Source organism: Papaver somniferum, unplaced genomic scaffold (genome assembly GCF_003573695.1).
Source record: "Papaver somniferum cultivar HN1 unplaced genomic scaffold, ASM357369v1 unplaced-scaffold_10, whole genome shotgun sequence".
Classification (NCBI taxonomy): Eukaryota; Viridiplantae; Streptophyta; class Magnoliopsida; order Ranunculales; family Papaveraceae; genus Papaver; species Papaver somniferum.
Window position 1 is genome coordinate 19414405 of NW_020618825.1, and position 13704 is coordinate 19428108.

General features: G+C 36.3%; 2 protein-coding genes across 2 annotated transcripts; both read left to right on the plus strand.

The window, feature by feature from the left end:
• Positions 1-7511: 7511 nt before the first annotated feature.
• On the plus strand, positions 7512-11941 carry LOC113326148 (receptor-like protein kinase). The gene is made up of 2 exons (XM_026573927.1): positions 7512-10763; positions 11317-11941. The coding sequence occupies exon 1, from the start codon at positions 7846-7848 to the stop codon at positions 10144-10146; it is 2301 nt and encodes a 766-aa protein (XP_026429712.1). The 5' UTR covers positions 7512-7845; the 3' UTR covers positions 10147-10763; positions 11317-11941.
• Positions 10439-11871, plus strand: LOC113326507 (receptor-like protein kinase). The gene is made up of 3 exons (XM_026574224.1): positions 10439-10763; positions 11317-11574; positions 11714-11871. Exons 1-3 carry the CDS (start codon positions 10439-10441, stop codon positions 11869-11871), a joined length of 741 nt encoding a protein of 246 aa, XP_026430009.1.
• Positions 11942-13704: the final 1763 nt, after the last annotated feature.

Consider the following 13704-nt stretch of genomic DNA (forward strand, 5'->3'; position numbering starts at 1 on the left):
TTTTTATAGTCTAAAACCTCATTGTGCTGCCAATTAAAAGATCATTCACATACCTCATGCAAATAATTATCCCCATGGTATTGGGTTTGGTACAAATGTGAATGATCAAAGTATTTTATGGAACACGAGTTACTATAAACTAGATTATTATTTTCATATGATTTTTGTTTTTCTAGCAACTGTAATAGTCTTTCCAAACTAGCTATTTCTGGTTGAAGATTTCAGCATGTGATAATTCAGTTCCATGGTAACTTTGATATTCATGTGAATAATCCTCAGTTTCGTGGTAATGCTGACAAGTATTTTCATACCCAAGGAAATTGTGTTCAAGGATCTCCTGATACTGTGGTCCATACCTGTATTCTCCAAGAGGCCTTGACTCATCCTCTCGATTAAACGTCATCGCCGCAACAAGAGTATCTGGAAAGAAAAATCTAAAAGAAAAATATGAAAAGGATCTAAAAACAAAATAAAAACAAAAATACACTATGTACAGACACTATGACTAGAAAATTGAAGATATTAATAAGAGAGTACTTTGCAGCCACTCCCCGGCAGCGGCGCCGAAAACTTGATGGGTCGGTAGACCGAATTTAATTAACCGCAAGTGCACGGTGTCCAAATTGTAGACAATAGCAAATGTGGTTCGTTCACATGAGGAGTGTAAACTACTTCTAACTAATACAACTAACTTTCTAACCAAAATCAATTCTAGAGGAAAATTTTAGAACTTTATAAACTACTAAAGAGTCAATCAAGATGTGAAAAGTTTAAGAATCCAGGAATCCGTCATAAGCTAGGTTTTACTTATGTTCTTCTGCAATAGTCTCTATTTAACTCATGTAAAGTGGCAACACCTGGCTACTTATATACATGGAAGATATGTCATTAAAAATTTCTGATAATCGACTAAGGATTGTCTGATCTCGACCTAAAAGTAGAACCCCTAATCACTATACATACATGACATACAAAGTAGAAGACAATTCATAAATATATAATCAATCTTCTCAATGGGATCGTCTATAGCTTACCTATGTAGTATACATGGCGTAAAACGTGAAAAAATCTATAAGAACAATCAACCAAAATTAGAAACTTAAACATATATTTAAGCTTGTTATTTAGAGAAACTCTTGTAAAAAACATAAATAATCTAGCCTACAAATTCATCCTTTCACCCTAACAATGGTTTAGCAACTCACAGCAAGTAGAAAAGTAAAATAGAAAACCCTAGTTTTCTTCCCTGAGTACGGCCTCCTCTTGCATCTGTGTTGCTGCCTCTTTATAGGTACTTCCAGGAGACTCCCTACTTTGACCCCAGCTACAAAAGCCCAATCCAACCACCAGAACCCAACTCCAATTTCAGGCCATCAGTAATGTCCGGCAACCCCTTCCTGTATCCGACCACAAACCAATCTACTATGTCTGTCTCAGCTACTACATATCAGCGAACACTTTCCCAGTTTAACTGCTCCATATATTCTCTGAGTGACATCAACAGACACACAAATTCCGTTCTTCCAACTTCATCTTTGTTGTGCAATAATCAACAGAACCAAGAGTTCATGACGACCATTTATACTCAATTCAATAGCAACTTCTTTGTCTCCTCCACCAACACCAAACAAGACCCTTCAAAACACCCAGTAAACACACATCTTCACCAATTATTATTGTGCAAATTTCACAGTTAAAAAATTCAATTTAATCCCATTTCCAGACCTAGCTTTGCCTTGACGGCATACTTAATGATTGGTGTCGCCTGACGTCTCCATTACTTCCTTAAAGCTTTCAATTAACCACTGCCAACAAAACCCATTGGAATCAGCCAGTGACGAACTCGTTCCCATCTGAATTTCAGCTCAAGGATTTCATCCACTACAAGTATATCACAGTTTAAAACTAGATGAAATTGGCTTCATCCTATGTATTATGACGAAAATATATAGGTTTATCACAATTTAAACTATATGAAACTGGTTTGATTCTGCTTTATTACTTCAGCACTCTAAAAGTTCATTCATATTTATCAAAGTTAAAGTCTAAAATTACTTCAATACTCTTCTTGCTTTTTATTTTTATTTTTAAATCAAAGTTCATTCAGATTTATCCAATTCTAGAGTATGAGCAAACCAGTTTCATCATATCTTAAAGCTAATGAAACCAATTTTAACTAAATCTAAAATAAGTTGAAACCAATTACGTCCTATTTTAAACAAGGATGAGACCAGTTTCAACTCAATCCAAAACTGGACCAGCCTAGTTTCATCTAATATAAATCACATCATATTAGATTACTCAATCTACGGTAGATATATTATGCAAGAGTTGTTTTCAACAACTTTATAGTGTCGTATGAACTTTTAACTAAGCAATTTCATAACATCTATCCAGTTGAAATAGAGAGGCATTTTTTTGTCTATTAGGGCTATTTCCAGCATTCATACTTAGTAGAGATGAAGAAAATCATGATAATGACGGATCACATAACTTATAATCAAGCACGCATTAGATGAGAAAGTTTACAAAAGTACATACATACAATTGTGGAGAAGTGTACTACTGTTATAACCATGTATGCGATCATTATTTCTGGAACTTCAAAAGATTTGATGCTTAGATGAATCAAAAACATGTATCCACAGATTTAAATTGGATGAAACCAGTTTTATGCTAGTTAAAATGGGTTAGAGAGAACCAACTTCATAACATACCATGGAACAGTAATAACAAGTTTTCAAGAAGAAAAATAGTATTCACAAATCACTTAAGCATAGTAATAACATGATTTGGTATTTTAGGTACCAAATGAAGCTAATTTCATCCTAGCTTAAAATATAGGTGAAACCAAATTCAGTCTAATTTAAAACAGGATGTAACTGGTTTCATCCTAGTTTAAACCTGGGTGAAACAAAAATTAACCCAGTTTAAAACAAGATGAAACTGGTTTCATCCACATCAATAATAAGAAACTCAATCACATTCCAAGTTACGCTAATGTGATCCTTATAGCACCAATATACATTATAACAACCAGATGCAAACAAGTTTCACCTTGTACAGATAAACATTAATTTCATTAAAACAACCAACTAATTTCAGTAGTGTTAGGTTAGAATCACCATGTATTGCATATACATAACTCACACCTAAAACAAACAAAAATAATTTAGTTACATCCAGTTAAAATCAACCAATTCAACAAATCAATCATGCAATTCTGAAATAAAATCAAAAAAAAGTTAGAGTTTGGAAACTTACGAGTTGTAGAAGACATTTTGTGAAATTGATAGATTGAAACCCTAATTAAAATATAAATCTTTCATGCCGGAATTGGTGTTGGTGTTTACAGACAGTGGAGAAACCAATTTCAATTGTGATGTTACCAATTTTCAATTGTGATGTTACTGTTAAAGGTGGAGACGATGGACAAAGATGATCATATTGTTGATGTCATTGACGGTGAGCAGACGGTGGAGTAAAACAAACACAAGAGAAAGAGAGATGGTGGTGACTGCTAGGTTTTTTTTTTTTGAGAGAGAGATAAGGAAGAACGACATATGATAGCGGGAAGATATGTTAAAGGTTATTTATGTCGGTTTATCTTTTAATTAGTTCCCATCCATTTCATCCATGCATAAATTTTACTCGTCCATCTCAACTGGGTTATACACTATTCCGGGCAAATGACCCATTTGCTGTTTTTCTTTTACCCATGAAATATTTTTTTTGTAGCTCAAGATATAATTTATTTTTCCAAGGGAATAAATTATAAATTAATAAAAGGGTAGAAGATATATGTTATTTTTGCACGAGGAAATTCCCTATTTTAATAATAGAAAGAAAAAAAATACTATCTTAACTGTGAGGATAAGATTTTATTAATTAGGTTGTTATTGTTTTTTACTTAAGGAATTATATTCGGTTGGGGCCACTAAGATTTTTTTACTTAAGGTATTATTTGTTTTTTTAAGAAATTATTTTATGGTGGGGCCAGAAACTCTTGTTTTCTATTGGACTAAATATTTTCAAAAAATTTTATTGGTCTAAATATTCTCTGGTGGGGCCATAGGATCAAAAAAAAGAGTTTTGTTCACCTTTTTTACCACAGCAAAGAGAATTTGCCTGAAACCATATTATTAAGGGTCAAGATCCTGTAACAATTTGACAAACCTTGTAAAGCACTAGATTTCTGGCATCCAATGGTTCACATTAGCGTCTACCTAGCAGTCTAACCAACTTAATGTTGTGTTTGGCTTAATTGAGATGCCATAGCAAATTTATTTGCAGCTGTGATACACACGATGGTTTTACACCGTGAAATGCACAACGAGGGTAATGGACGGTCTCGATGCGCGTGCTTAGCATTGGGATAGGTGCGGGCAGAAATGGTCCCCACCAGTCCCTCTCATATGCAATGCTTCGGTGCGTCTCGTGGTGTAAAATCACAGTGTGTTAATCATTTCTGATTTATTTGAAACGAAAACAAATATGACCGGAAAATACTGATTTACCATCGATGATCATCATCATCCATCATTAGAATTCTTCTTATTCTTTTTCTTTTGTTGGATTCAGTCATTAGAACCTGATTTAGCATCCGAACCTATCAAAATAACTTGATCATATGACTTATCAATTCCATCCTGTGATATCTTTATTTGTTAAATGTAGTAATTAAATCACGTAACCAATTAAACATCCTAAACCCATCCATCCTTATTTTACAAGCATTAACTTGTACTCATCCGTTGTTACGGTACTGTAACCAAAATCGGAATTACAAAGAATTTATACCTGTCAGATAGGATAATCAAACAGTTTCTCTTTAGGAAAATTATCTTGATTATTCTTCATGTCTAAGGCAAAGAAATCTTATCTTACCAGAAAAACCGTGATCTTGACTAATCCTTGATGATCAAAAAAAAAAAAAAAGAAAAGTAGATGTATATAATAAAATCTCACAGGTTAAATAACTTTCCTTAAATCTCTCCGTACGTAGATTATTCCCTAAAATTCCTTCAAAAAAAAAAAAATCACCAAAGCATAAGGACTACCAAACAGACAATAATGTTTATTATATGCCACGTCAGTTGAAATTGTAAACCATCGGATCAATCACATCTAGTGGGTTAGAAATTTTACATGTCGTAGTGCAAGTTGTGCAATGTTCAGACAGGCGGCGTGAAACCTATGTTCGATTCTTAGAAGATATTCTCTAGTGAACCCGGTACTTACTATTGGAAAAGATTTTGGATTTGGATTTGGTTTGTCAAAACACTTTGTTGTCCGATCCCGACCCGACCCTATTATTAATTAATAGAGAACTACTTAGCTACAAGCCTACAACAATGCTTCCTCTTTTGTAGAGGATAAAATGGATATCAAATACAATGGGAGTTACTGGTTTAGAAGATCGAGTGGTAAAAACTACTCCCTCCGTACCACTTATACATGCGGAGTTTTAGATTTTAGTTGTCCTAATAGATAGGCGGATCTCCTATTTCAAGATGAGTTTTTCCACATATTACTCTTATTTAATATACATTGGTATTACCACAAGTGAGATAATATTTTGAGCATTGAAAATAGAATAAGGGAAAAACAGGAAAGAGAATGGATATTTATGAAACAGATTTTTTATTTTCTAATATGAGAGATTTTATATTTTCTAATATGAGAGAATGGCTACATATGTGGTAGGGAGGCAGTATTTTGTTTTATATAATGGTAGGGAGGAAGTATTTTGTTTTATATAAGTTTGGTATAACGTGGAATTTGGTATTTTCTGTGTCAATCCCACATTCCCGCAGCATAAAAAGAAAAAAACCTATGATAGTGCCGGATAAAAAATGTTTGTCAAGGAGAAACACATTCTCGATCTTCTTCCAGATTGATCGGTGGGTCCCCCGGTAGAGAACCCCCCAAACTGCCTCAGAGTAGGTCAACAGTAACACTAAGCCTGGCCCGTTAAACATCCCTTAACGAATGCCCTTGTTGGTATAGATTTCTAAACAAACATCTCTTCGCTTTCTATAACAAAAATCATCTCTTCGCTATTGCTGGTGAAGACAAAACACACAAAGATGGTTTAATGTTTAATATCCGATGTCTTGCGGGTTTCAGTGTTTTTAATTTCTCTTATAAAAGATGCGTATAACTATAAGTTGTTCGATGAAATGCCCATATGAAATCCACTGAGGAATGAGGAGAATGACAAAGCAACAGCATTTCCAATTTCCACTTATGTATCCGGAAGCAATCTACTGGAGTAAGTCCAAGGCAAATCCTATTCCCAAGCAAGTACCTTTGTGGGTAGCCGTGGTAGACCAGGACGGATGACTCCAGTTGTTCATTGATTGCATGTTGAGTTGCCTATTCCCAACCTTCATAAGGTATGTTTACATCTAATGGATTTATAAATGGTAGTAATTCTTGTGTTGCGTAACTGACAGACTCAACTTAGTCCAATTAAACACTATCTTGCCAAAAAGTGATTTGATAAAATGACCGGCCTCGTAAAGGTGCTGCTGGAATGCCTCTAGCAGTGTTGGATTGGAGGAGATGATAAAAAGGTGGAAATGGTCTTTCACCGTACTAGTCACATATGTCTGCATACTCAAAAACAGTTTAAATTTTGTACCATACACAACTTTAAGTTGTTGTTGATTTTGGTACCGTATTATTGTCAATTTAGGAGGGGATGAAAGCTAGAATTACATTTAACATGCAAGAAATGTTTAGCTTAACCATTTTTGAATACTGAAGCTTAGATCCGTTACAACTAGAACACCATCGATTGAAAGGTTATCAAATGATTGCATCATATTTGTACTTCTAATTGGTAGACCAACCCTAGCCATCATTCGACTTGTTTTGGTTGGTGGGTCGTTTTTGATCCAGATTGTCCCTAGATCATCATCCTCAACACATCTGGTTAGGTATTGTATGATTGACATATATACCTCTTAGTACAGATTAAGATGCAATTGGGGATGACCAGTTAGTACCCAGAACCGTGGTCTTATATATTTGGTCTTTTCGAGACGCTTTAAATGTTTGTTCTCAAAGGCCACAGAAAATAAACTACAGAAACCTGATCCCAGCTACGGGATGGCCTATACTTTATGACTTATCATGAGCATAAAGTTGTCTAATGTACCTTGTTGACATAAATGTGATTTATTCATTTTATGGAGTTATTAACAAACTAGAAAAGTCAAACTCTCTCTATCAGATTGTGGTTGTGATTTGGCAAATTCTTTTCTGGATTTATATGACTTGGAGAAATACAAGATTGATTCCAAGTACCTACTTGCACCCCGGTGGCTCCACCACTGAATATAGGAACCACATGTTTGTGTTGAGAGATGGCACTTGAGAAATTATGTTTTACCCACTTTCACTCGGTGAGCATGCACCCACTTGCACTGTTTTCACATGCACTAGGTGGCTTGTGATAGCGAAGTTAAAGAAAAACTTTAGAAACCTTTATGTACGGTGTTCATAACATATTGATCATCTCTTGTCTTGCATGCATCAAAATTCATTTGCATCCACTAAATCTAAAGTGAATTCCTGGCTTCGTCAGACTACTGCCCATCAAGTCTAGCCATTTGAAGAGTCTCCTCTACATTCCTCTAGCGGTCCCTGAAAACCAACCTAAGATGTCATTTCAACAATAACTACCAAACACCAGCAGACATTCATATATTCCATTGTCCCTGCATCTTTTTACATTCACAGACGATTCCATCTGAAAGTGTCTCATTATTCTTACAATTTCCTATTTTTTAACATCCCTCTATATTTCAAGTACAAACTGTCTACCATTAAATAGTCATGGCTAAAGTTCATAAGGTAACCCTGCAGCCTCTTTTGAAAACTTTCGCGTTCTTCATTTTCCCTTCTATTATCTGTGGTTTGTCACTTGATGGTGAAATTTTACTTTCTTTCTCCAAAAACTGGGTTTCATCTTCTTCTTCATTTAAATCTACTTGGAATTCGTCCGATTCAAATCCTTGTAACTGGGAAGGAGTTGCATGTAACCATAAACAAAAAATAAGCTCACTTGTTTTACCTGGTTCTGGTATTTCTGGTCAACTAGGTCCTGAAATTGGGCAGTTGGCATCTATTGAGATCCTTGATCTTAGTGGCAATTATTTTGATGGTGAGATTCCTAATGAAATAGGTAACTGTAGAAATCTCATACACTTATCAATGTATAACAATTCACTGAGTGGAGAGATACCAGAGTCAATGTCTATGATGTCAAATTTGGAATCAGTTTTTTTATCCTCTAATCAGTTAACGGGTTCGATTCCATCTAATATAGGGAACATGAGAAATCTTGCTTCTTTGTGGTTGTATTCAAACAAATTGTCCGGGCCTATACCTTACACAATTGGAAATTGCACCAAACTGACAGAAATTTATCTTGAAGAGAACAATTTGGCTGGTGTTCTGCCTCAAAGTTTGAATAATCTTAAGCTTCTGTATGCTTTTGATGTGGGTAACAACCATCTAGAAGGTAGAATTTCCAAAGGTTTATTTGGTAGTAACTGCAAGAAACTGGTCAGCTTGGATTTGTCTTCCAACAATTTTACTGGAGAAATTCCTATTGAATTGGGGAATTGTAGTCGTTTACAGGTTTTTACAGTGGCAGATAATAAGCTAACTGGTCGAATCCCGTCATCGCTTGGTTTAATGACTGACCTTTCGGAGCTTTATCTTTCTGAAAATCTCTTATCTGGGAGTATACCAGCCGAGATTGGAAAATGTAGATCCTTGAAAGCGTTTGAAGCAAGTTACAACCATCTTGAAGGGGAACTTCCAACTGAATTAGGCCTATTAAGCAATTTACGAACACTTCATCTCTACGTGAATAAGATAAGCGGCGAGATCCCATTAAGTGTTTGGAGGATTCAAACTCTAGAGACGTTACTTGTTTATAATAACAGCCTCTCAGGTGAATTACCGATAGAGATGACTGAGCTTCATTATCTGACAAATATTTCCGTTTTCAACAACCAGTTTTCGGGCATCATACCACAAGGTTTGGGGTTCAATAGTTCTTTGCTGGAACTTGATTTCACAAATAATAATTTCTCTGGTGAAATCCCCCCGAATCTTTGCTCTGGGAAAAAACTGCATGGTCTGATGTTGGGACTAACTCAGCTTCATGGTAAGATACCTTCTGATGTCGGCAAGTGTTCAACTTTGAAGAGGTTGATCCTTCAGCAAAATAATCTCACCGGCCTCCTTCCGGATTTTGTAGAAAATTCAAGCTTGTCTTTCATGAATATTAGAAGAAATAGTTTGAGTGGAGATATTCCTTCAAGTTTGGGGAACTGTCTTAATCTTACTTCTATTAACTTGTCTATGAACAAACTTTCTGGGCTTATACCTAGAGAGATTGGTTTTCTTGTTGAGCTGCAGGTTTTAGATCTTTCTGATAACAGTTTGCATGGTCCATTGCCTCAAGAAATGTCGAATTGCGGAAAATTAGATTTTCTTAATGTGGGTTTCAACAAATTAAATGGCTCAATCCCATCTAGTTTAAAGACCTTGACTCTATTATCCACCTTGATCATTCAAGAAAACCAGTTCTATGGAGAGATTCCTGATTTCTTATCAGATTATGAACAGCTTCGGGACTTGCAACTGGGTGGAAATCTGTTCGGAGGTTCTATCCCTCAATCGTTTGGAAGGTTGCATAACTTGGCCCATGCTTTGAATCTCAGTAGAAACAAACTTACTGGAGAAATTCCTGGAGAGCTGGGGAAGTTGAGCAAGCTTCAAAGACTGGATATATCTGTGAACAATTTGACGGGAAGTTTGGCACCAGTAAGTGATCTCCTTTCATTGTTCGAGTTGAATGTTTCATATAATTCTTTCAGCGGTCAAATACCACAGGCGTTGATGAAGTTCTTGAGCTCTGCTCCATCTTCATTCTCGGGAAATCCAGGCCTTTGCATTCCTTGTCAGCTGGGAACCGAAATACCTTGTCCCGAAAGCAGTAACAGTTTGCTTATCTGTGGAGATCGATCAAGAATTCTCAGCAGCCTTAGCATAGTAAAGATTATAAATCATAGCTATTTTCTCTGTATGTTTCGTCATCTTGGTTCTTGTGTAGGGCTGTAAGTTTCTCCCTAACAGAAAACAGCAATCAAAGGAAGAAGTAGTCTGCTGAAAATGATGAATCTCCTTTAGTACGCAGTATATTAGATGCTACAGATAATCTGAACGAGAGATTTGTCATAGGACGAGGAGCACATGGAATTGTTTATAAGGCGTCAATTAATGAGGAGGAACATTATGCAGTAAAGAAACTTGATTTTGTAGGTTGGAAGGGAGCCAGTGCAAGTATGGTTAGAGAAATCCAAACTGTTGGTACAATTAGACACCGAAATCTAGTAAGGATAGAAGAATCTGCATGACAAAGGATTACGGGTTGATCTTGTACAAGTACATGCAGAATGGTAGTCTCAATAATACTCTGCATGAGATTAGTCCGCCTCCAGTTCTCCCATGGGATGTTCGTTATAATGTAGCTCTAGGTACTGCTGAAGGTTTAACGTATCTTCACCAGGACTGCTATCCTGCTATTGTGCATCGAGATATTAAGCCTAATAACATACTTCTGGACTCGGATATGGAAGCCCATATCTCTGATTTCGGCATTGCAAAACTCATGGATCAATCTTCTGCTTCCATTCAATCAATCTCGATTGCGGGTACCACTGGATACATTGCACCAGGTATTGATGCCTTATTTTTCTAATTTTACCTAATTGAATTGTTACATCATAAACTTATTAGTTTGAATCCCCACATGGTAATTGGTTGTTTACTAATTTTAAAAAGAGGAGGGTACACAAATTCTGGTCTAGCTATTCCAAATGACGCTATGCTAGAGTTTTTTTTTTTACCCGACTAAGAAATTAATGTCACCAAACTGATTCCGTGTTCATTGCTGCTATATGTTCATTTTCAACTACATATTGTAATAGCATACTGAGTACAAAATCTGCGTCTCTTTTGCGTATATGGTAGGCACATGACAAACTGACTCAGAATTTTGTGATTGTTTGAATTAGAGTCTGCAGTTAAGAAATGGTTCATTAAATATTAAAGTCGGATTACTAGCTAATTAGTTGCTATTGAGTTTGCAATATCACAGAACCTGATTGATCCTCTACTCTATTTTTTCCTTTTTACCTAGGGAGATTGGACTGTTATGTATGTTGTTGGTTGTATTGATACTTCACATATGCTTATTCGAGTTTTTAAAATTCAACGTTACTTTTGCAGAAAATGCATTCTCAACGATAATGAAACCAGAATCAGATGTTTACAGTTACGGAGTAGTTCTACTTGAATTGTTAACTAGAAAGAAGGCTGTAGACACTTCATTTCCTGAAGGAACTGACATAGTGAGGTGGGTGAACTCTACATGGATCAACGACCAATCTATTGAAAACATCCTGGATTCAAGCATCTTGGATAAAATCAGGGGTTCTAGGTCACTAACAGAAGAAGTGACAAAAGTACTCTTGCTGGCTTTACAATGTACATGAACTGACCCAAACGAGAGACCTACCATGCGGGACGTGGTGAAAGTGCTGAAAGGTGCAAATAGCAGGGGGAAATCATAGTAAAAGAAGCTACTGGTTTGTTTGTTAGTAGTTTCTTCTTATATCATTTCCAGTTTCTAGCAATTTAGACATAAGTCCTGATAAACCAGTGCGTAAACCAATGTCAGTTGCAAGGCATCTCAGGTTGAATGCAACTTTTGGGGATCAGAACCGGCCGTATGCAAACGTTGTTGTGGAAAACAATCCTCAACTCCAGCTCCTAAACCCATAACATGGAATCAATGTCCAGCTGGAGAAATAAACAAGTATAAGTTCCTACATAATTCGCCGATTAATTGCACCATTTGTGTTATTTTTGTCCCAAATTAAGTGATCCTTTTCCCTTGTATGTGACAAACAACATTTTCTAATCAATAGGGTTAAATTTTACTCTGGTTGAGATCGTCCTAAATACTCTAATATTGATCGTCCTAATCAATAGGGTTAAATTTGGACGATCTCAACCGCTCTTTGACCCAAATACTTATACACCACCTTTCCTACTATTGACTGATATGTATATATATACCTCATAGCCCAACTTAATATTGACTCACTGATGATACAGTGATTACTGTTTATTAACATTTTCTTACCTCCTTGGTTTCATCGACTAGCTAGTAGATGAAATAAACTGGTGGAAACTAGTCGCATGCTCTGTGATGTGCTAAACTTTATAAAGAACGGCAACTTTGAAGATTTGATTTTGTTTAGATTTATTTTGGTTTGTAAAATAGTCTATTAATTTATATTGAATGATGGTAGTTGAGGGTCTGGGTTTCTTTTGGTATTGGGGATGAATAGATATCGTGGGACAACTCTGCATAGATTTTTCTATATCAGGAATGTAAGGTAGAGATCTAGATAGGTTTCTTTTGCTATAAATATGTTGGAGAAAATACTAATAATGTAACTGAGAAGAAGATACTTAGCTCAAAATAATGTTGCTGATGTTGCTGCACAGAAAATGTAGAGGCACGTAAACTACGCTGTCCTAAAGGCAATATCGCCTGCCACTCCTCTGAGATGCTACAGCAGTTGGCGAGTCACCTCCAGGATACAATTACAGTTAGTACCCCTCAATGTAGCATACAATGAGGGTACCCTTGGAGCTTGGCAGAACTTAAAACAGTAGAAGAAATGTTTACAGAAAAACAGAGGGAGAGTAGAAGAGATGTTTCTCTGTGGTGTGTCAAATGAGCTCAAGACTCCTCCCTTATATAGTGTTTAAGACGTTACAAACGAGAGGAAAAATGCATGCAACCAAACTATGCGTATGACAGAAATACTGGTAATGTTGGGTTAAAAACAGTGTTGCTTTTGTCAGGCTTAGAGCAGTGTGTTGTCAAGAAACCAAGCCAAACATGTACGGACAAGAAACCCAAAACAAATACGTACAGACAAGAAAGCCAGGACAAACATGTGCAGACAAGGAAAGCAAGACAAACACGTACAGACAAGAAAGCCAAGACAAACACGTGCAGACAAAGAAGAAGATTCTTCTACATGTGTGTAAAACACGTACCAAAAGATAGGATCTAATGAACCCGAAACCGAACCCGACCGGACGGACGGCGGCGGCGTGCGTGCTTCTGTGCGAAGCACCGCGCGTACGGGAAAGGCAACCTTGCCCTAGTCTAAGCCTTCCCTCCAAGTACAAAAGTCTAATGACCCAAGGGCCATGCCCTTATAGCCAATTCTATGGTATTTATGTCTAAAACTCTTTAGATTTTAGTCAATGTGGGACTATTGTTTTATCTATTCAAAAGAAAAAACAATTAATGGGCAATAGGTCTAGGGATCAAAACATAGTCCATGGAAAAATTGGTAATTTTAAAGCGTTTTTTCTAACAATCCCCCACATGAATGATAAAACATATCGACGAAATACGAGAAAACATAATACATCAATATTAGGCTAAGGTGTCCCAGAGATTGAACCTTAACATAGTGAGAGGTTACCGGAAATGCTTGTTGTTTCGGTGAACACAATGTCTTGAACCGTCAACATTGAGTGAAATTCAGAAATAACAACCACACTTTGATGTCTCAAAGAAAAAGAAAG